General features: G+C 47.3%; 1 protein-coding gene across 2 annotated transcripts in view; it reads right to left on the minus strand.

Moving 5' to 3' along the window:
• The window catches only part of SYN3 (synapsin III), a 460,560-nt gene that overhangs the window by 394,413 nt on the left and 41,797 nt on the right, over positions 1–24,350 (minus strand). For both annotated transcript variants that reach the window (XM_070599819.1, XM_070599820.1), the window contains exon 3: positions 11,153–11,210. In XM_070599819.1, coding sequence (XP_070455920.1) covers positions 11,153–11,210 — 58 coding nt within the window. The remainder of the gene's footprint in view (positions 1–11,152; positions 11,211–24,350) is intronic.

Here is a 24,350-nt window from a genome sequence, read left to right on the forward strand (position 1 = left end):
CTTAGGCTGAATTGTATTCTAAAGTAAGTAGTGCCTTAGAAAAGCTCCTATGTGATGTTAAAGATAGACACTGGAGGACATATAAACTCATTCTCAGATATCAGCCTCCCCTCGCTTTCCCAGGCAGCCAGATTGGATACGATCCAAAAGAAGTCATTTCAAAGCATAAGTCCTGTTTATGTGTCGGCCCCACTCCCCTCCTCAGGAGATTCTGGTCAGGGTGGGCTGGGAGATCCCATAGACAATCTAATAGATTAATTTCCAGTTTAGCATAACAGCCAGACAGATTTTTGTGGTGAAGGCATCCAAGTCAATTAAAAGGCATTTTTCCCTGCTGTGAGTTCAGAAGTCCCTCCGGTTTGTTCCAGCTTTCTGGGATGTTTCATAATAGGTTCCACCCTGGGTTAATTAATAACCCTTGATTCCTACCGAAATGCAAAGGCTGAAATTCTGTGTGTAAGCGCATCCAGGCAGGGGCTGCTGGCAGGACCAGGGTGAACCCAGGGTGGGCTCCTCTCAACAGGGAGCGAGCCGGACCCCGAATGGTGGAGATGACGGCGGAGCTGGCAGCAAATGTAAAGAGCGGCCAAGCAAAAGCTGAAGGTCAAAGCTGGAGAAGTGGCGCGAGGAGGGGCAGAAGGAGGCAGAGGAGGGAGATCATAAGCAGTCAAAGGAGTCACACCGCCAGAGATTAGGGAGGTTGGTAGTAAGTTGGAATGTGGGGTGTGAACTGGGTCAAGGCAAGTGGCTGGGAGTAAGGTGGTGACTAAGATGTGGTTGACAGTGGCTTGCTTTTATGTGATGCCAGCCAGCTCTGACACATCCTGTGGGTCTAGTTCCATCCTCTCTGTTTTAAGGAAAATAGGTCATCTCTTCTATTCTCAAATACAAGTTACAGGAATGAGAATAAAGCTTGAACGACTAAAGAACACAGGCGCAGGGATACGCATGTAGTCACTTCATGCCTATGAAGGCCTTTCCATGGGCCTCATTCCCAAGCCTAATATTCAAGGATAAGATGCCTTTTCACCCAACCCAGAGCTGAGTTTCCCTGCCTCCAGTCTCCTGCCTCCATTCCAGCCCAGTCCATCTTCTAAAACCACTATCAGCATGTGCATCCTAAAATGAAAACATCATCACATCACTCCATGGCTTAAAAAGTACAATAAATAGACTGTCTCTGTCTTCTCTTCCAGCTTCATCTCCCATCGCCTCCTCTCATGCACTCCTTACTCTGGTCATATTTCCCACATGTGACAAGCTAAGATTTAAAACACGCTCTTTAGCTGGAAGGCTGCTGTGCACATCTGCCCCCTTCTCGGCCTGACACTCAGCTAATTCTCTTTTCCAAACCCCCACTGAGCATCAGCTTCTCTGTGAAGGCTTTCCTAAGAACGTCTCAAGGCAAGGTTGGCGATCCCTCTTCTGTGCCTCACCGTGCTTTGGACAGATCTCTATGACAGCCCTCACCCCGATATATGACAGTCACCGCCCTCAAGGTCTACCTTTCCACCAGTAGGCAAACACTTTGGAAGTGGAGGGCTCTGTCATCAGGGCCAAGTACAGAGCAGGTGCTCAGTAAGTGTTTCTTGAATGAAGGAGCAGGTTGAGATAAGACAAGTTCTGTTTATTTTTTTATTACACATCTCTCAAGAAGTTAAAGGACTTATTGAGTTCTTCTTCAAAGCTTCTACTTAATTTCCACTGGAGTCTCATTTATCTATGACACTAACAGGGGGCAGGGAACATGCTGACGGAGAGGGGTGGCAGTAAGGAAGGGTAAATTATAGAACATAGCAGGTAGAAGTTAATGAACTATGAGCTGGCCTGCCCAGTGCAAGAAGATGGACTCACTTTCATTCCCACCTTTTATCTTCCCACCGTTGGTTAAGGTGCCAATGAGTGGGACTGCCAAACCAGGATGCTAGAGTCTCCTCCAGCAGAGAAGACAAGAAGGGCCCCCAAGGATCGTCCAACCAGCAAAGCAGTCCCAGTTGGATCTAGAATCAGTGGGGTTCATCCAACCACGGTCTCAATATTCCTCCAGCCCTCACCATTTGGAGCTCTTCTTTGGCATCAGCTGAGGCTCAGCACGCCATCCCAGACTTCCTCAAGAAGAGGGCCTCTTGTAGGTAAACATGGAAAAGACGAACTTCATGACTAGAAGATTAGATTACTTTGTTGGGTATTAAAACCATCAGAAGGGAGTAATGGCTTCTTAAAAGAGGAAGACAAAAAGATAACACTGGCAGGTGGAGAAATGTACTGAGAACGACAATGACATGGGAGACGGGAGCCTGGTCCTCCACACTTTGGATCCAACAATAATGCGGTGAGCGTGCTAGGTCTAGTCACTTCCCCTCTCTGCATCTCTTGGCTGTTAAACAAAGAGGTTGGATTGGATGGTCTCCAAGGTCCCTTTCTGGCTCCACCCTTCTAAGACTATATCACATCATCTATTCCCTCACACATTCACTCAACAAACATTCATTGAACACCTTGACCGGGAGCTGTGATATCTCCAACAAGGAAAATTAGAAGTTTATACCAGGTGCCAGTTGAGTACCACATATCAATGAGAAATATGATTGGACACATACGTAATTAATAAAAACACACATATAAACATGCCATTTTATATTTCTTACCCCTGCCCCTGACTACACAGCAAACTTCTTTAAAGCATGGATTATATCCTTTCCATTTCTGAATAATCCCAGATACTGACACCTAGAAACTACTCAGGCAACATGTGTTCAGTGATGGGAAAGTGACAGTAAAAACAGCTACTGACACTTATTGAGCACTTTCTATACGCCAGCCTCTGCTTTGAGGTCATCACACGTGGTAATTTCTTTCAACCTCATGACAACTCTCAAGGTACATCTTATTATTACTATTACTATTTTCATTTTACATATGAGGAAATAGCGGCACCGAGAGGTCAAAATACTTGCTCAAGTTCACTCAGGAAGCGGCAGAGCCCAGATTCAAACCCAGGAGGTCTGGCTCCAGAGTCTGAGCTGTTATACTAATCATATAATCTAAAGACACAGAGCTACACTTAAAGATAAACAGTGAACATTAACTCTTGGGGGAAAACAAAGAACAAACAGAACTGTTAACAGGGGAACTACGCAGCAATAAGCCAGAAACATCAAATGATGAGTAAGAGTCTCAGGGTTAGTCAGGAAAGGAGAGGTCTTCGGCTGGAAGAAGGTCTCACAAGAATTTGTATTTTATCCAGTAGATCCAAAGAGTGGGGCGAGAGAGGAAAGGACAGTGAGATACAAGCTCAAGGAACCCGAGCTAAGAAAGGCAAATGAGCTTGATGGAAACAAATTCGAGACCCAACATACACTCTGATAGCTTGACTTTGGTTAAGAACTATGGCCCCGGAGTCAGCTGAGCCTGGGTTCAAATCCCAGCTTCCCCACATTCTTACTGCTGTGTGACCTTTCCTGGGCAATTTATTTAAGCTCTCTGAGCCTCAGCTTCCTCAGCAACAGGCATATTGTGTGGGTTAAAAGAGTTAATTCACGAGAAGCACTTAACATGGTACCTAGCACACAGTTCATGTTCAATAAAAGTTTGCTACCATCACCAATACTCTTGTTTCTCCATTTCTCTATTGTCTTCTTAAATTGGTAAGCCTAACGGTAGATCCAAGATGGCGATAAACAGACAGTAATCAACACCACGGTTAAGGAGAGAAACACTTGCTCCTCTAATGAGTTATGTTTCAGCTAATACATCCTAGTGTCCCATCTGCTTTTTTCTATTCCCCCCAGCTGGTTCTTAGATTTGAAAAGAAAAAGGCCTCCATGGAGACCTGCACGCTTTTAAAAATAATACAAAACAGAACGTCTGAGGTCAGGGTAAGCCAAGCCAAACAAATAAATCTTGCAGGATTGTGTTAACAAAACAAGGCTTAGTGATGAGAGCGGGTAGAGTTCTGCCGAACTCAGCCCTGCAGAGAAACGCCCAGCTCTGGTGAATTTCAAACACAAGGAGGTCAAATGGGAAGATCAAATTATGGAGCACTTCAGAGTTCAGCATCAATGCTCGGGCTGTAACTAGGAGAGCATTCTGCGCAGGATGGACTCCAGAACCCATGGGTCACACGGAGTCCTAGAAATCCAGACCAGAAGGGTCTTATAGATCATCTGTACAACCTCCATGGAGGGTAATTTGGCAATATCTATCGGGATTTTAAGTGACCTGGGAGGTAGACTCTGAGATGGACGTCAGCCTGCGGGAGGTTCATTAGCAAGTGCTCAGGGGGGAATCACCCCCACTGGAAGAAAAGAAAAGGAAGGAAGAACTGGAAGAAGGAGAAGGCGGGCTGTACTCTGTCTCGGCAGAAGCCTCTGCCAGCCCCACAAAGAGCTCTGAAGCTGGGATGGCTCTTCAGGGTTGTCCCAAATTGGGGCAAAGGAGCTGGGTCTTTCTACCCTGTGCCAGGCAGTGATTGAGAGCAGCTGCCCCCAGGAAAGAGCTGTGACCTTGGGCGAGGCAGCTCTCTCCACCTGAGGCACTTCCAAAAGAGGGCTGACAGCTGAGGGCTGTCTTCTGGTAGCAATTCCAGCAGCTGGAATAAAGTCCTCCATTCCTCAAGGTGCATTAGAGCAGCCACTATACGCAATGCTTTTGGAACCAGTTATTCTATTTCTAGGAAGGAATCCTACGGATATACTAACAAATGTTTGAAATGACATAGGTTTAGTACTGTTTATAACAGTAAGATTATGGAAAATAAATTATGGGATATCCATATGACAGCACTCTAGGCAATCATTAACAAGAATGAGGCAGCTCTCACGGAATAAACACATACTCTCATGGAATAAACTCCAAGATATATGAAGTGAACAGTCAGAGTGCAGAATAGTATGGCTAAGCACAATGGTATGTGTGGGTGTTGAGCAACTAAAGGTGATGGGCTGTGCTCACTGTCTATTGCCACTCAGCCCCACACCCATCTTTCTACATTTTCTCCTGCACTATGGGGGCTGAAAGCCTAAATCTACACCTCCCAGATTCTTCTGATACATGGTTCCAGTTAATTTCTAGCAATGGGAGGCATTCATGCAGTGAAGGAAGTTAGGAAGAAGGTAGCAACTACCTTGCTTCTGGCGGTAGCTACAGAAACTCTACCAACAGCAACAGCAGATGGGGAGCAGGTCGGTGACAATTCCTGCAGTATCAGTGGGTTTGCAGGCTCATGGTTCTCCACTGGCCATGGTGGCAGTCCCAACAGCAGCAGTGGCAGTGACAACAGTGACTGTAGGATTGTTAGGGCTCTGGGTAATATGCTGTCCCATTTTTACTCACCTGCAATCAATCCTCCTTATTAAACCCTCCTCTGAAATACCTGCACCACTACACTTCTGACCAACTACCATTTGTGAAAAGCAAAGGAAAAGAAACACATATGTGTATTAGATCATTGTATTTAAAGTCTCTCCGGAAAGTCGCCTAAGGAACTAGTGATAATGGTTAAATGAACTGATAAACAAAAGGTTAAGGAGAACTAGGCTGGTGGGGGTAGGATAGGAGGTAGAATTTTCACCAGATACCATTTTTTAACTTTTTAATTTTTGACTATTTGAATATATTAATTTTATCCAAAAAATAAATAAAAAAAAATAATAAAAGTTATCTCTTATTAAGTACATAAATTTGTGTGAAATATTCCCCAAATTAACCATCCAATTTCTGCTGGAGTATTCCAGCACAGATGACTCCATACCTACCAAAGGGACCTGGCCCATTCATCATTATCAGCACTGCTTAAGAACGTCTGTTGCGATCCACCTTGTTGTAGGTTGTACCACTAGCCTGAGCTCTGATCCCAGTGAAACAATACAGGGTTGTGGTTCAGCACACGTGCAGATGAAAACTGCACTCAAATTCCTCCTCTATCGCTCATTTCAAACAGCATGTTTAACCTTTCAGAGCCTCACTTTCTTTATCTGCAAAATGGGGAGAGCCATAGCATCCATCTCAAAGGGTTGTGGCGAGGTTGAGAAAAGATTGTGCATGTAAAGTGATTTAACCGACACCCTTGGTTATTGTTCTTGATATCTCCAACAGTGGCAGAAAACAATGTTGGACAAGAGGAAAGCCCTGAAGTCAGACTGGACGGGTTCAAAAAACAGGCTCCTGCCAACTGTAAGTTGGGCAACCTTGGGAAAGCCACTTAGTCCCTCTGAGTTTCAGTTTCTGTAGGATGGAGGCAACGGTAATGCCCATCCAACAATAAAAAGCAGTTAGCCTTATCTTGTAAGGACTCAACATATAGTAGCTCTTACTATTTTCAATCCACTTTTTCAGGTAGTAGATATTTGCAAAGAGCAGACTGGTCCTATCAAAGACCTTTCTTTCTTTGCACTGAACATCTCCACTTCCTTACACTGATCCTCTTTTCTCATAGATGTGAGTCTCCACTCTGTACTTTGATAATGCAGCCTGAAGTGGCATCAGATTTGGGGTTTGTGACAACCATAACTATCGTTCACTGAGCACCTAACATATGTGCCAGAAGCTCTGCTAAGGATAATTACTTACACTAACTCATTTAATCCACACAATAATTCTAGAGGGTAGAAATTATTACCCTCATTTTTCAGATGAGGAAACTGATGTTTAGAGACGTTATAAGTGGAAGGTCAACACAGCTAACATATGGTGGAGATGACATTTTTCTCCAGTCTATCTTACTCTGGAGCCATAATCTTAACCTCTACACCATACTTCCTCCCACAAATATTAAGAATTTATTCAACTCCAATCTTAGGTCTTTTTTTTCTCCTTACGTGATTTTAATAAGCTAAGTGTTCCCAGTCTGGCTCCTCTTCAGCTGAGTTTTTGAATAGGACCTTATATTGTATCCCCCATTCAATTTGATCGTATCAGATTTAATCCAGCATATTCCCTCTCATTCAGCTTCAAGGGATCTGCAACTTTAATCTGATGAGGTGCTATTAAGAAGGAGGAGGAGAACAAAGCCAGGGGCAGAGATTTTTGGCAAGCCGTTAGATGTATTTCCCTCAAGGTATTTCCATCAAGTAGTCATTTCCTAATAGGAGTAACGTTCAACCTTTTACCAACCCACCAAACTGAATTAACATCCAACCTCCATTTCTCTATTGTTGACAATTATTTCTTGAAATATCACACGGTCTTTATGGTTTATATCTGCAGCAAATGTCCTTTCTAGGAAAGGTTGCTCCAGAAAGAATTGTGGACGGAAGGCTGAAGTGGGTATGAGAAAAAATATACATGATGGTCTTGAGTGTTTAAAATACTTTAAGGGAAAAAAATCCCACTTTTGCTTCCAGAAGACATTTAAGCTGAGGAAATAAAGGGCAGAAGATGAACAGGATTCCAACCAACAGCCTTCCCTAGGATCCACCTACACCCACCTGAACCCATCCCAACTGTAATATCACACAACGACGGGACTCAGAGGGAGCCACTGGCATTCGCATATGAATCTGTGACTTGTCCAGCTTCCTTCCTCGGATTCAAGGACAGGGTCTTCACCTCCTCTTGCCTTTCTCTCCATCTGCTACAGCGAGGCATCGTTGTTCCTTACCCCTTGGTTCCTCCATTAACACCAAGGAAAGACTGACCATGGTAATTTCCGTCTTTTTTTCATTAGAGAAGAATGAAGTCTGAGGCTCTATCTCACCAAGTCCTAGTCCGCTGGTATCTCAGAACTGTGAGTTTACTTGGTGTTAACCCATTCATTAACCTCAGTGCTTAGTCCCACAGAGGCGTCAATTATACTTATGGAGTAAAAGACCCTTTGCCTCAAGTCTAAACAGAGGGGAGCTTGACGTGCCAACCACCCTGGCCGGAACCTCTCAGTCCCTACTAGGACAGTGCCGTGAGGCTCTGCAGAGCCAACAGGGCATTCTGGGTAATGGAATGCAATATGGCGCAGTTCCCCTGACTGGCCACACCAGGGTTTCTTCATTCCTGGCCCTGCGAGAGCCCAGGCAAACAGTTTTTGAACTGGGGGGAAGAGGGTGGAGAGAAGGGGCGGAGGCTTCCTCTAGGCCAACCACAACTAACTCATTCACTCTGTCCAGCAAAACCCAGACAGTGCAATTATTGGTTAATTTGGCCTTCAGTTGGGAGACAGACATCCAAAATGTGAGGCCAGCTCAGACTAAACAGTGGCTTCCATCCTAAGACTTTTCTCAAGAGCTAGAAGCTGCGTGTGAAATTCCTGGGGGGTTGCTTATGTGACCCACCCATTGATCCAGATGGGAAAAGACAAACGACTCAGACTCCAACATGGGTCTAGGAAGGCATGTCTTCCAGGGAAAAATGCCCAAATGACCTCCTAATTGGTCTCCTGGCTAATTTGCCTTCCGGCTTCCATGGAGGGGGATGGCTGGAAATCAGGATGACTCTAAATTAGCCAACATTTTCCAGTGTGATTGGAGCCCTCACAGACTGGCTGAGAGTCCCTATAGCCCTCCGATGAATTATTCTAAGGGCAATTCCCGCCGACGTTTCTGCTCATAGATTTTGTACCCATAAGTTGGGCCAGGAGTAGCACTGAGATAAAAGGGTAAATTAATACATGCCTCTGGGGTTGTCACCAATGGGACGACACAGGGAAGTTAAGCTGGCTGCTGAGCATTAACCAAATGGTTTATGAAAAACCCAGATTTTTGAGGGTAGATTAAGGAGCAGTGATTTATCTCCCTTGGAAACTGAGAAGCAGCCTGGAATCTGTGGAATCTATCAGTTATTCATTCTGCAAATATTTTCTTCAGTTCTAGTAGGTGCCAGGCCCTGTGCTACTTAGCAGAGCAAGATCCAAGCAGCCATGGTCCCCACCTTCATGCAAAGAACCCTACACCTAAATATATGCATAAGGACTAGAGAGGAAAAGTTGGGGTGCTATGGAAGTGATTCACCAGGTTAGCTGATTTAGATCAGGGTGTGAGGGCTCAGAGAAGGAGTCTTTGAGGAAGGGATTTAAACGCTAACACTTCAAAAAGTCTAATTTGCCTTTTTAGAAAGATCACTCTGGATTTAAGACAAAAATTAAATTGGGGGGCTGGCCCCGTGGCCGAGTGGTTAAGTTCGTGCGCTCCGCTGCAGGCGGCCCAGTGTTTCGTTAGTTCGAATCCTGGGCGCGGACATGGCACTGCTCATCAGACCACGCTGAGGCAGCGTCCCACATGCCACAACTAGAAGAACCCACAATGAAGAATACACAACTATGTACCGGGGGGCTTTGGGGAGAAAAAGGAAAAAATAAAATCTTAAAAAAAAAAAAATTAAATTGGAAGTGGGTGAAGACATGGAGTTGGGAGGCTATTGGTTAGGAAGATTGGATGAGGGGTGATGATGGCGTATCCAAGGATCTAGGCAATGGGGATGAAGAGAAGTAGAGGGACCAGAGAGATACAGAATGTGGAGTCAATAGGATTTGGTACTGAATGGGTATAGTGGTGGTTTCTGGCTAAGGTCGAAGGTAGATGGTGACACTCTTCACCGAGACAGGGAACTTGGGAGGACAAGTAGGTTGGGGACCAGGGGAAGATGATGTGTCCTGTTTGGGAGTCAACCACACTGGACTCCCCATCATTCCATACCCTGTACTTCTGGTCTCCTTAGCTTTGCTCATACTGCTTCTTTCTCACATACTCTTCATGTCGCCATCTGCAAGTGCAGAAATCCTACTCATCCTCCCAGATCCATTTCACATACCGCCCCCTGCTCGGAACCACTTCTGACTCCCTCAATTAGTTGTGGCCTCTGCTGCCCATAGTGCTAAGTCTGGATCGCTCTTTCCTGGACTTCACCTGTGTTGAGGTTCTGTGAAGACCTACCTTGCCTCCCTTCCTAGACCACAAGCGTTTTGGACAGAGCCTCTGCTTCCACATCCTCGTTGTCCACATGTTAGCTAGCTAGCATAGTAGACGTTTGACAAATATTTATTAAGTGAGTAAAAATAACCTGCTCTCTGCCATGGAAGGAAAACCAGTAGACATTGGACTCAGTTGAAAGCCACAGGATCAAATTGAAATTCAAGCTGTAGGTGTCTTAATACTAAGCCAACTCAACTCTGATGCTCAGAAAGGCTTTCTGTTCCTCCAACACACCAAACTCAAAGAGTGCTGGAAGAGCCATAGCCCTCTATTCTTTTATTATGCTTTTCTGAGGTCATCTTATAGCAGGGACCTTTTCTATCTTAACTGCTTGCCTGTGGTGATGATGATGATAATAAATGGGCAACATTTACTAAGGGTTGGTATGTACCAGGCAGTGTTCTAAGTACATTTCATGGACTAAAAATTGATGCTTTTATGACCCCAAGTGTACATATGAAGAAACTGAGCTGCAGAGGGCTTAAGTGTTGCTCAACCAAAGTCACAAGGTTAGTTGGGATTTGAATCTAGAGTCTGGTTCCAGTGCCCACGCTCTGACATGCTCTCCTAAGGCCAAGCACAGTGTTTGGCACTGAGTAGGTGTCTAACAAGTGCTCACTGAATGAATGGGAGGAGCCCTAGATCTGGTGACTACAAGTTCTAGTCCTAATTCTGCCAGTGACTTCCTATGTAGCCTTGAGCCACATGTCCTTCTTTCCCCATTAAATGAGGGGTCTGGATATTGAAATTGGTGGTAATAACAAGAGCCAGTATTTGAGATTCTAATTTCTTTTGAAGTTTTAAGTAATTTAATCCCAACAAAAACAATACAAGGAAAATGGGACTCAGAGAGATGAAGTCACTTTCCCGATATCTAGAAAATGAAGGAGTCAGGATTCAAACCCACCGTGCTCCCAAGTTCAAGTGATTCAAGAAGCCTTTGGGACCATGCTGGGGATGGGAGGAGATGGGACAGGATGGAGGAGACAGACTTTTGGGCTCCCCGTGCCCATTTCCATCAGAGAAGCTCTACTTGTCTCTATTTTGTAGAATGGGATCCTACTTAAGATTACCTTTGAAGAACTGTTCTGCTGCTAAAACAGAAAGGGTTGAAAACCATTGGGCCAAATAATTCTGGAACTTAATAAGACTCCAAAGTATCAGCCAGGATTTGTCTGGTAATCTTGGCTCATTATGGCTCCAGCTGTAGAAAAGGTCAGGACGATAGCGCTAAAGACTCAGCTTCAACCTACCTGCTCCACTCGGATCTCAATCTCTCCGTTCACCTTTTTCCCATGGAAGTACTTGGCCCTGTGAAGGAGAGGAAGAAATGATGACGATTCTGAGTAAGGATGCAGACCGCTTTACTCTTTCCTCCCTCCTGGCCTTACCCCCAGAGGTGCATATCCAAACATTCTCTATCTTCCTGCTCTCTCTTCCCACCTTGACTGTTGATTTTCTCAATATTTATCCACATTGTGTGGGAGAGAGGAAAGAGTACTGTATGGGAGGACTGGAGACTCAGGTTCTGGTTCTGCTAAGTCATTTGACCTCCCTGTGTCTCAGTTTTATCCTCTGTAAAAGGAAGATATTAATACCTGCATAATGTATTTCTAAGGATTATGTTAAGGATCAAATGAGATAAAGAATTCTATATAATAGTGCAGAATTATTTTATTCAGTTACATCCTACGTACTTCAAAAAGGACTTATTAAATTGATCTATCCATCTGTTCATTTCTCTATTTGTCCATGTGTCCAGTGAAGCACATTTCATCTACCCCTTTGTCCATCCATCCATCCGTCCACCCTTCCATCATCTTTCCCCTACACCCCTACATCTGTCTTCCTATTATCAGTAAATGGCATCCCGTCTACTCAATTACTCAAGGCAGAAACACAGACATCATTCTTGTTTCCTTTTTCTCTCTCTCTATCCCCATTGATTCTATATTCTAATTATTTCTCAAATCCATCCATTTGCCCATTTTTCTCTATAATCACCCTAATTTTGACCTCCTTCATCTCTATTCTCATACAGATTCTCTTTTCATACTCTATTTTTCTTTGATAGCACTTACTACAATTATAATTAGTTATAATTAACAACTGTGTTTAGTGCCTGTGTCCCACCAAACTATGAACACAGTTCCTTGAGGTCAGGAACAATCTATCTAATTCATCATTGTATTCCCAGCACCTCCCAGAGTGCTTAACACATACTAGGAGCCCAATTAATATTTGTTGAACGAATAAAGATTGAAGAGATAGGTGAAGAAAAAACCCCACTTGTTGACTACTTACTCTGTGCCAGAAACTGTGCTGTTGGCTTTAACCTGGAGTCTTTCTCATTTAACACTTACAACCACCACCATGACATGGGTATTATTATTTCCATCCTATGGACAAGGAAACTGAAACCCAGAGAGATGAAATACTTTGCCTACGCACCTTGAATCTTCGTCTCCTAATTCCACATCTATGTATTTGTTCAACCCTGAAAACTAGCAGCGAATGTTGGGGTGCTCCTGGGTTTAGATGTCCTCCCACAAAGCAAAAGTAATAAAAGTTTCCACTTGCCCTTTTTGATTGTTGGTGTGATGAAAACAATGGTTCTTAGTCACTTGCTGTAAGCATTTCCATAAACCTTCTCTTGGGAAGAGACAGCTCTTTGCTCCCAATACCCATCCTCCTCTTTTCCCACAATGAGAGACTTTATAGATTGACACCAAAAAATGTATATTCCAACTCTCCATTCAGCTAGGTGTGTCACAAGGTTGAGTTCTAATCAATAATTTACAAGCATGACACCAAAGAAGCTTCTTCGTACTTTCTTCTTCTATTCTTTTCCCCAGAACATCAACATTGCCATCAATTTTTCAACCTTCCATTTGTGAAAGAAAGAATCCTTTCTACAAGTTCTCTGACCAAGCTTCGTCTGTCTGCTTCCAAAGTCTCTCTGTCTACACTTAGCCAATGCCAGTGGAATTCATCTCTTTCCAACACCGCCTGAATCACTGACTGACAGCTCTAATACTAACGTCACCTTTGCTTACAATGTTCACAGGCTCAGGTGTAAACCAGGCAGGATTTTAGTGGGACACAAGCTGTTAGCGTGACTTGAAAGCAAGATTTTGGTTTTTTTCTCCCATGATGGTCTTAGACAAAATGTGTGTGCAGCCAGCCTCATGCAAAGGGAGCCTTTTCACATAGTTTGTGAATTTTATCACCAATCCTTAAAGGTAGTGTCGCAGACTCCAGACACTGTGATAAGCCCATCTCTAATATTTGTGGGGCCTGGGGCAAAAGAACAAATAGAGGCCTATGTCTCATATGCTTAAAATTTGAAGTTGATAAACAAAGCTGGCAAACATTTAAATAAAACAGGTCTGTCTTCCTTCCTGGACAAACACAACTTCATAAAGACTTGGAAGGGTCAGAATTTCGACTTCTCAGAATTCTTGGAGTTCTACCCATAACATGGCGGAATGGGGCTTGCCAGCTCCTGGTTGCCACTGTCCTCCTTAATTCTCTTCCCACCTCCTCTCTGTCCTGCACCGCTGGGGCTTCTTGTTCAGGCTCGTGGATAGCCTAGGCCATGTGGCCAAGCTTCTTCTCCTCACTCACGCCCTCATCAACAGTCGTCCCTTGGCCATGTCTTGGGAGAGAGGACCAGGGAATTGGCCTACAAAGGCCCTGGAGTTGGGTCTGGGTCCCCTTAGGCAGGGAATTCTAGGGTTCAGGGTCCCCAGCACATGGTCTAAGGGTGAAGTTTGCAGGTCCCTGGTACAGCGCCCTCCTTGCTATCAGGAGGGGTATAGCAAAGGGCCAGAACAGGACTTAAGTCAACGTTCCTCTAGCTTAGATTTAATAGAAGTCTTGGGTAGGCCTGGGACCTCGGGATGGTAACTCATGAGTGCCATCACTAGTATTCTGGAAAAAGCATGGATTTGGAATCATACAAGCTTGGGTGAAATCTTAGCTCTCCTACTTACTCACCACGTGTTCTAAGACAAGGAACTTAACTCCTCTAGGTCATATTTTTCTCATTTGTCAAGTGGTGATAACATCTTCCAGCCAAGGTGGTGGTGAGAAATCACTTGATCCTCCACACAACAAGGCATAGAGTGTAGTGGACACAGGGCTGGACTGCCCAGATACAATCCCAGGTCCGCCATGCACTTGCTGTGCAACCTTAGGTAATTCACTCAACGTCCGTGTGTCTCAGCTTCCACATCTGGGAAGTGGGGATAATAACAGTAGCTATCTCACAGGGTTGCTGTGAGGATTAAATGAGGCAAGACATAGAAAGCACTTAGAACAGTTCCTGGCACATAGTAAGCGCCAAAGTATACAGCCCAGGGCCTGAAACGGAATCAACAACAACAACAAAGAACGATTGACTGTTTACTCTGTGCCTACGGGTGCCGTGTAGTGGGGACCCCCAAATAAAACATCATCTTGCCCTCATGGAGGTTACACAACACAATAATGACTCACCTCACTTTGATCTGTCCCATCAGTGCAATAAGTGATGGATGATGATAATAATAATAATAAATAGACAACATTGGTATTTAAGGCCTGCAAGCCCCTTCACACCCCTCCCCCTATTTGACCCTAATGTCAGCCCTGAGAGGTGGCAGGGCAGGGAGCAGTCCTCACATGTTCCAGATGGAGAAGTCCCTGTTCAAAGTCACACGAAACCTCTAAGTGGCAACAGTGAGTTAGATCTCATGCTTTCAGATTCAGTCCAGACCCTCTGGGCCCTTCATGATCCAGACCCTGGCGACGTATAGCCCATTTTTCCTCCAGTTCTCCACCTACCACGTGGACACACTCAGCTTTCTGTGATCCCCTACACATGTCCTAGGCTTTTACTCCTCTGGGCCTTTGCATATGCTCTTCTCTCTGCTTGGGATGGCTTCCTACTCTTCTCTGCTTGGCTGCTTCTCTCTCATATTCCAAGATCCTTCCCTACTCTATCAAGCTTTCCTTGAAAGCGCCTCCCTCACGAGGCTGGGCTAGATGGCCCTCCTCTGGGTTCCCACAGTGTGCCACACCTAACAAGCATCATAACACACATCACTCCGTGTTGGAATTACACAAGGTTTGTCTGTCCCCTGCCCCCCATCCACCTAGTCTCTGAGAGCCTGGAAACCTGAAACTGCATCTCTATGCTCACTGAATCGCCAGTATCCGGCACAAAATGCCAGGGCACAGGCACATGGTTAACAAATGTTTGCTGACTGGGTAAATGAATAATGTCTTCCAGGGACAGGCCATAGGGTAGCCCGTCCTTGAGACACTTTACTGCCATCTACTGGTACACTGTTATAATACACTTACCAATATACTCTCTGGGGTCATGGTACAGTGTCCAACCTGAACAACTGGCAGCCCTTGGGCTTGAGCCTATCCTGGAACTCAGAGCACTTTGCACTACACCAATACCACCCAAGCAGCTCTGGCCTTCACAAGGCCCCACCTTCCCAGAAGAAACACTTGTTTTGCCCATCTCTGGAATTTTTACTGCAGAGCCTGGCAGACAGACTCAGGCTGAAGCTGAGGGTCAGGTGGTCCATCCCCCTGCCTGGCTGGGAGTCAGAAGTCTGTCTCCTGACGGGCCACACAGACTGCTGCCTCCTTGCCGGGGGCTCATTCAGGCTTGAGCTGCCTTTGAACAGTTCTGTCTGGCAGAGGGAAGGGTAGGGATGGTCTGGAATTCTAGATGCCTTGGGGGCTGGGGTTGCTGCCTCTGTAATTGCCCGGCTGTTTGACCTCAGGCGAAATGGACAATCCCACCATGCCTGAAGGCTGCATCTCCATAATGGGACCACTTCCTAATGCCCTAGTATGTTTATTCTCATAACGAGCTCCTTCAATATCCTGACCAATCCGTCAAGCCCTCAGCCTTGGGAAGGGGGTGGGGGCAGCTCTTGATTCCACCAAGCTTCCATCTCTGTGGGTGGTCTCATTTTTTTACCGCCACATCAGAGGCACCAGGAAGGAGAATATTATAAACCCGGTGCCGCCTGGGGTGGGAAATCCCTAGTTTGGGGAGGCGGTATGTGGTGTGTGAGAGAGATTTATGAGGAGCGGGTACCCAGTTCTTTCCTGGCTACAGCAGGAGCAGGAGGAAGAGGAGAATTAGCACAAACAGGATCCACCTGTGTCCAACCAGCGCCCATCTAATAAATCCATCTGGGATGTAGAGTCAATGCGGCCAGGCCTCGGCAATGCCCTGCCCAGGGGGTGGGGTCAGGAACATTCTGTCTCAGGCACAGCTGTGTCCCCACGGGTTGCCCCTCCTGGGGGAGTGGATGGTGAGGGCGGAGAGGCAGGGATCCAGTTCCAGAAAGAGACTTTTATTTTTCTGATGCAAGAGGTCCGTTGCTCATTTGTGGCATGGACAGAGGCAGGTGGAGATGGGCAACGGACCACGCAGGAGACTGCTGAAGGTAGACACCCTCAGGCCTTTCCCAGTTAGCAAGATCAGGAGAGTCACGTGGCAGCTTGGATGGATGGACGCATGGCAAAAGCAGGCACTTAGAACACAGAGGTCTAATTTGGAGATCCAATTTTAGCTCCATCATTTACTCCCACAAATGAGCTAACCCTCCTGGCTCCTTCCCACTGCAGAGGGGACCCTCCACTGAATGGGGCAGGCTCTCCACACCTCCTTGCCATTAGGGGACTCTAGTGAATTAGGAAGGGGAGAAACCTCTGAAGGTGACAAGATCCCTTGCACCTGCACAGGGATCTGTGAAGGTAAGGAACTGAGATGCATGAGGGCCCGAGCCACAGGATGTGACAAATATCCCCTCACTGGCTTCTGACAGCAATAGGGAAGGAGATTTTAGTGGGTAGGTCTGGCCACAATTCACCTCATTTATTCATTCCCTCATTTAACCTCTATTTACTGGGCACCCTTCTGGGCACTGGGCGGAAGGCTGATAGAGACCTTGCTCTTGTGGAGCTAACATGCTCTTGGAAAAGTGAGAAAACTAAGCAGGTGAAAAAAGAAGTGCTGAGTGCTATGAATACAATGCACAAAGTGATAGAGGATAAGAGGTGGGGGGCAGGGGCGATGTGACTCCGGTTGGTCAGGAAAGGCTTCTTGGGAAGACACTCAGCACACCTTGATGGACCACCTACTACGCCCCAGAGCCTGCAGGCCCTGAGGAAGTAAGTATGAAGACAACATAGTCTTGGCCTCAGGGGGCTTCTACCTAACAGGAGGGAGAGACACATTAATGGACAATGACCACACAGAGCATTAGCCTGAAGATCCAGGTCAGCCCACAGAAGGGACACCCAGACCAGTCTGAGGGCCAGGAGCTGCTTCCCTGGGGAAGCGGTCGAGTTCATCCATCATTCCACCCAATATTTGGTACCTATTCTTTGTCAGAGCCAAGGGCTGCAGAGATGAATGTGAGAGGGTCTGGATGTGTTTATTCTCAAGGGCAAATGAGTTGGGCAGGTGCTGGGGGACTGAGGCGGCTGACAAGTTCTCCTGGGGCATGTCCCTAAGTGTGCAGGAAAAATGAGGGGCAGGCATAGAGTGGAAGACCTAGCCTTGAGTTGGCAGCTCTGGCACCTGCTACACGATTTCGGACAAGCCACTGCTTCCTCCTCTGCAGAATGGTGGCAGGATGATCTACCCATAGGGTTGTCATGAGGATTAAATGAGGATGCAGATTTGAAGGCCTCTGGGAACCTGCCAAAAATGTGCTGGCAAGTGGGCTGTTCACCGGTGGACTGCCGGGCAGGACTTCATCTCTCTGGGTGGGTGGGAGCTGCTGGCCTTAGAGACGGACCCAGGTCCCGTCTGGCTCTGCTGTTTATTTCCTAGGGCCTCAGACAAACACCAACCTTCCCGAGCCCCAGTTTCATTTGTAAAAATAAGGACATGACTGTGTCTGCCATGAGGCCCCCATGAATGACATCCCTGACACACGGCAGTTGCTTAACGTTCATCTCTTTCCCTCTTGTCCTTAAACAGGAAGATAGAGGGCTGACATCAGTTGGGTGTGTCCCTGGGGAAGTGACATGTCACTTCCTCTTTCCAAGAGGAGGAAGGAGGCAGTATCTTCCTTGCTCTAAATGGAACTCCTTCTTCAAGTCTAGAGTGATGGAAACCTGGCCTGGCTGCGCCCTGGGAGCTCCTCTTCCTCCCCAGCACGGGCCTTTAGGGTCAACAAACTCATCAGTCACCCACCCACTGTGACTACAGAAGTGGGGCTAGAATGTTATCTTCTAGCCGCTACCCCTCTTCTTTCCAAAAACCCAACACTTTGTCACCCTCATTCCCACAGATATCGCAAAGTCCACAACCTTCATTCCACAAAGAGAGTTAACATTGAGAGGGCTAAGCCATTTCGTCAGCAAACATATAATGAGCATCTACTAAGAGCCCTACATGGGGAAATGCCCATGAGAAAGGTAAACACTGAAAGGTAATTCATACCGAGATGCAAGTGACTAAAATCCAATCATTCCACAAAAGGGGTTTAGATGGTATAAGGAGGATGAGAAGAAGGGGACCAGGAGAATACTGAGTGTTTGATTTAGAAAGGGAGGTGGGGTCTGTCAAGGTGAGAAGGGCAGGGCAGAGAAGAAGGCTGAGAAAAGTTATTTTCTCTCCCTCCATCCACTAATTCTTCCATCCATCCATCCATCCATCCATCCATCCACTTATCCATCCACTTATTCATCTGTCCATCTACTTATCCATCCATCCTTCCATCCATCCATCCATCCATTTATCCATCCACTAATTCATCCATCCATCTATCCATCCATCCATCTACTTATCCATCCATCCATCAATCTATCATCCATCCATCCATCAATCCATCCATCCATCAATCTATCCATCCAACTATCCAGGGTCTAGCATGTGCTCAGCACTCTGCTAGTCCCTAGGAATTGCATTCAACAAAACAGCCCCCTTTCCATCTGGTGCTTACAGTCTAAACAAGAGACAGGCCCAGATGAGGAGCCAAACTGAATATTTACCCTGACTCCTGTCTTCTTTATCAAAAGTTGCCAAGGGGCAAACCTCACGGAGTCCACAGTCTTGTTTTGTTAGATTTAAATTGTATACTTTTAATTTTAAAATAGAAAATTCACATAAAAAATTCAGATTTCTGGCTTCCCTTGAAAATCCATAATGGCAACATCAGGCCATTATTCTTACATGGTAAAAATTCGCTCCGTGGTTCTTGTGTCAGTTGCTGCTGCCTTCGGGGGGGCGTCAGTTCTCACACCCACCACAGTCCCCACTGCTCCCTGTCGTCTCTCTGGGAGCTAAAACCAAGTGGCAGATACATTTGTCCTAGAGCTTGTGCTGTTTTCCTAATAGCAGAGAAATACTTCTCTATGCCTGTGCCTTTTCCTACACCTGCCCCTTCATGCACCGACCGCCTTGTCTCCTGTGAGCAGCTGCACAGGCAACCCCTAATTTAGCTGATTCCATTCCGAGGATGGCAATTAGCTCAGCGCAAATCTTCAGGAAACCCTTTCCCTTCCTACAAACCCAGGGTGGGAGGTCAGAAAAATGGACACGAAGCACCATCCCCTCTCCTTCCATCACAGACGGCCTCCCTCCTGCTGAGGAAACGTGTCCCAGGCAGGCTTCCACAGGCCCCGGGAGAAGAGACGTTCTGTAATGAGGCTGGCATCTGCCCAGCGACCTGCCTCCCCCAGGGCAAGGCAGTAACCGGGCGGGTGAAGTCTGCAGGAACAGGAACAGTTATTGCTAAAAGAGCCCATGGCATGTGAGGGACTCCTTCGAAAGAAGGTCACCCAGAGGGTCTGGGTGAGAAAACCACATTTTGAAAGATGAGGAAAGACTCCTGAGTTAACAGCTGAACTCCTCAGAGAAAGGCAAGGCCAGAACAGGAAAAATAACCAAGACACAAAGTCAGAGAGGAAAACAGGAGAAGCTTCAGGTCCAAGACTCCTTTGAGGGCTGTAGGCTGACCCCTTTACAGTCTGAGACTCCTTTGCATTATTCCTCCCAAATGGCCAGCCCCACTGTGCTTGAATACCTGCATGTGACAGGGAGCTCACTCCCTCACCAGGCAGCCCACTTGATCTTTGGACAACGCTCCCCTTCTGTATACTGAGCTGAAATGTGTCTGCCTCTTGGTTTGCCTCAGTGGTCCCAGTTCTACCCATTGGGAGCCACACGAAACAAGCCCTCTAACTTGATGGCTTCTAAACTTGGCTCTTCATTATTTAACAAAAAACATTTTTCCAAGTTCTACTCTAAATAATCTGATTCAGTACATCTGGCGGGACATTCAGTACGTGTGGCCTGTCCTGCATCTGTTCTGACTTCTTCTAGTAACAGCATTTGCATTTGCACGGATGGCACCAAGCTTCTCTTGCACAAGGTCTTGGTGGGACTGTCCCCAGGACACACTGTGGATCAGCCAGGTTTGCTCCTCCCCGAGAAATGTGATTTTTGGACAGAGAGGCACAAGGCTGGGAAGACAGAGAATCTGACTTCTCCAGAGACTGTCCACCAGTCCTTGCCTCCTCGATCCCGGCAGAGCCCTGGGTCCCGACCTCTCCAAAACTCAGGTCTTCATGTTTTCTTTTGGCTTCTATGAGCCTCCCACATATTTCCAATAAATCCCCATTTTGCCTAAGTCAGCCAAAGTCCATTTCTTTTCCTTGCAAACAGAGAACTCTACCCAATACAGAAGGTGTATGGTAGTGGCTGGGAAGCTGAATGTCATTTGATGGAAATAGTCTTTTGAGGACAGTGATCTTAGTCCATCGTCATGGTTTGACTTATGAGGAAGCAGGCCCAGAGGGGAAAGTGGCTCGGCCAAGATCCCACAGCATCAGCAGAGAAGGGAGAAATTAGGAGGAAACAGCATCCATCAGATGTCCCCCCACCTTCCCTTCTGCTCAAAGACATTTCCCCCGGATTTTCTAGCCACAGCTTCAGAGGGTGAAGACTCTACCGGGACGGGAGACAACTCCTCACTGTTTTCCCCCTCCCTCCCTCTCTCCCCTCCTGAGCCGGGTAGGAAGCGGCAGGGCCACCGGGCCTCTGGATTGGATGGCAGGAAGACCTCACGGAGAGAGGTCAGTACTTGAAAAATTCCTCAAGTCAAAGGGCTTGGGGCTTGGGTGCCACACAAGGCCCTCACTGTGTGCGCACATTGTCTCCCTGATAAAAGGGGCCGGGCCTGGGAAAAGGGAGCCCGTCTCCAGGCGACTGGGCAGGCGGCTGGGGAATGCCCCAGGCCCCTCCTCTCCCCCAGGCACCAGGGCAGGAGGCGAGGGGGAGGGGCAAGGGGGCCCAGAGTGAGAGGGATGAGTCCAGGAGTTCAGAGCCCATCCAGGTGGTGCTGGGTGGCCTCTGTGGGACTGTGAAGGAAGCGAGGAGGAAGGCAGCCTGCTTGTCTCCCACTTCTTTCCACCTCTGCGTTTCCCCACAGGACATAGGCAGAACCTGTCCTTGTTCAAGGAGAGTTTTAGGGGGAGGGCAGTGGTAGGGAGAAGCGGAAGGATTTTGTTTCCTGGAGCCAAGGGTCTTCAACAGAGAGGTGTGTGTCTCAGCTTTGAGCCCCCACAGCTCTTGGAGGAGGGGACCGACTCTGGCCCCCATCTTCTCATCTTCAGAGTAGAGTGTCTGCCAGCCTACCAGCATCCAGACGCCCCTCCTCCTGGGCTTCTGGAAGACAGCCCTCAAGCATATCCAGCTGAACTGAGAAGCATGCCAAGTGGCTTCCTTCCCCCTGGCTCCCTATGCTATTATATTCACCAGCAATTAGTAATTGCAATTAATCGTTAATAACAGTTACCATTTCAGTGCTTGTTATGACAGGCTAAGCCCTCTACAAGCCCCACCCATGCCATCATCTCTAATCTTTTCAATGACCCTTCAAGAAAGATACCCCACGGTCCTGTCTTACCGCTGAGGAATGTGAGGGTGAGGTGAGACTTGCCCAAGGTCACATGAATGGGAGGGAAAACAGGGACCCAGGCAGTCTGCCTCCAGACTGTCCACTCCCTGCTGGTGACTGACAGTTCTCAGTCCGCATGACAGGCAGGGAAAGCTGCTCCCTGAGAGTGGGGTGAATTGGATGGCCTGGTTTGGCTCCCCAATCAGAAAGCAAGAGAGCTCAAATGCCAGCCTCTCTCTGGGCCCATCTTAGCAGGGCTGGGCAGTCTCTCACTGCCATCCCCCATAAGGAGGGTGGCCAGATAAAATACAGGACACCCAGTCAAATTGGAATTCCCGATAAACAAATAACTTTGTAGCATAAGTCTGTACCAAATAGTGCATGGGATATACTTCTACTGATTCATTGTTTATCTAAGTATTACCTGGGCATCTTGTATTTTATTTGCTAAATCAGGCAACTCTACCCAAAAGCCACTGCGGGTGATGCCAGCTCTGAGTTCAAAGCCCCTGCAGGTGGCACAGGGGAAGCAGAAGGTCTTGCTCACCCTGGGGGCAATGCCAGGATGCCCAGCAGTCCTCACACCTCCACTCCAAGCAAGCTGAAGCAGTTCAGCCCCTATGGTGGAGGCTGGAGACACGGAGTTATCAGCCGGACGGGTAGGAGGAGGGGAGCTGTGGGGATAGCATGGACATGTGGGGTGCTCTTCCTGAATTCCAGCTGCCCTGGAATTCAGTGTTTTCTGAGACACATTCTCCCCCAGGGCATCCTCAATCCTGAACTTTGCCTTAATAATAACCACTGCCTTGGCAAGAGCATCCATTTATTCATTAAATCACCCATCTGTCCTATCTCACCACATGCCAGGCATTGTGCTAGGCTCCGAGGATACAGCAGCTAAACAAGGGTGGCGTAAGCTCCACCCTCCTGGAAATTATGTTCTAGAACAGACCAAGCACATCACAGGGAAACAAGCCGCGCACATGGAAAAGGAGAGGCACAAAGCGCTCTCACTGGAGCCTCTTAACATCCCTGGGCACCCAGTGGCATGGGAAGGTGGTGGCATTATGATCCCCACTTTACAGATGGGGAAACTGAGACTCAGAAGGGAAAAGTGGCTTGGACAAGACCACAGAGCTGATGAGTGACAGAACTGGGACTTCCACCCCAACCTGCCCTCTGCGAGCTCTCAATTCTCTGCACTTCGTCTTCTTTCCCATTTCAACTCTCTTGGGAAACATGTCTGACATGTGTTAGGAAATTACATCTTTAATATCAAAACACAGGAAAAAAGAACAGAAAAGATCCTGTCTGAGCTCCCTTGGTGCTTAAAAAAGAGGAAAATATTCCAAGGGCAAATTAATTCCAAGGGCAATTGCTATGAAGGGTCCAATTTCCAAACCTCTGAGATCATGAGTGTCTGGATGGCCACAGGAACCCCCTGTTCTCCTGGCCATTCCTGCTGCCCGAGGCCTCCAGCAGGGCAGGGCCGCCTGGCTTGAGGTGGGGCGCTTTCCTCTGAGGGTGAGGTCACCGGGACCCTGTGCTCGGCCTCAGTGTCGTACATGGAGTCCTGCCACCGGCTTCCCTCCCACTGCTCTCAGATGCTGGGTGTGTGTGGGCGTGTGTACCCGTGTGAGGCTGCAGAGCCCTGCTCCACAGGCCAACATCCTCGCTCAAAGCACAGGAGGGCCTGTGCTCAGGTGGGACAGGAAAACACACATGTCCAGGATGCTCTGAGCCAGATCCCAGAGGCCACTGGCATCTGTTTTGATTTTGGGCCCAGAGCTTCAGTTTTCTTTATTTATAAAATAAGAATAGTCGTAGTACTCCATACGGCTGTTGGGAGGATTAAATTAGAGAAGCCACAAAAACCATTTAGCACGATATGTGCTCAGGGAAAGTGCACAAATGTTTGCCAAATGCCAATGATGAAGACAGGACCCCATCCTCAGGCAGTTCCTGGTTTATTCCTTAGCGTGTTCATTCATTTTTCGACCCCGACTTTCCAGCATCTACTTCGTGCCAAACACTGAAGCCCCGGGTGGTGGTCAGGAGGAGGCGTGGACCCGGAAATGCCATTTAAGAAGTTAGTCCCGTGCAAGACCCAGGCTGGCCACTCTCCTGTTTGGGCTCCTGGAGCAGGCGCAGGGGCTCTCTGTGCTCTGCTTCCTCACCTATGAAAAGCCCCCCGGTGAAATCAGGAAGGGCCAACGAGCAGTGGCGTGTTGGCGAGCAATGGCGTGTTGGCAAGCGCTTAACAACCGGCTCTCTGGGGAGCCCTGAAAGCCGTGCTTCGTAGCCTCTGCCAATTTCCACGGTCTAAATGCTCTCACCGTGGCCACTGTGCCTTTCTCTGTTGAACCGAGTATGAGATGCGAGGGAAAAAGAGGATTTAAGAACGCAACCAAGGTCACTCCTCAGTTTCACTGTCACACCCCTACCCGTGTCATTACCAGTCACTCATACCCTCCAAAGTCACTCAGTCAATCAAGAGATGTTTTCCGAGCACCTGTTATCT

The sequence above is a fragment of the Equus przewalskii genome, chromosome 29 (assembly GCF_037783145.1).
Source record: "Equus przewalskii isolate Varuska chromosome 29, EquPr2, whole genome shotgun sequence".
NCBI classification, from domain to species: Eukaryota; Metazoa; Chordata; class Mammalia; order Perissodactyla; family Equidae; genus Equus; species Equus przewalskii.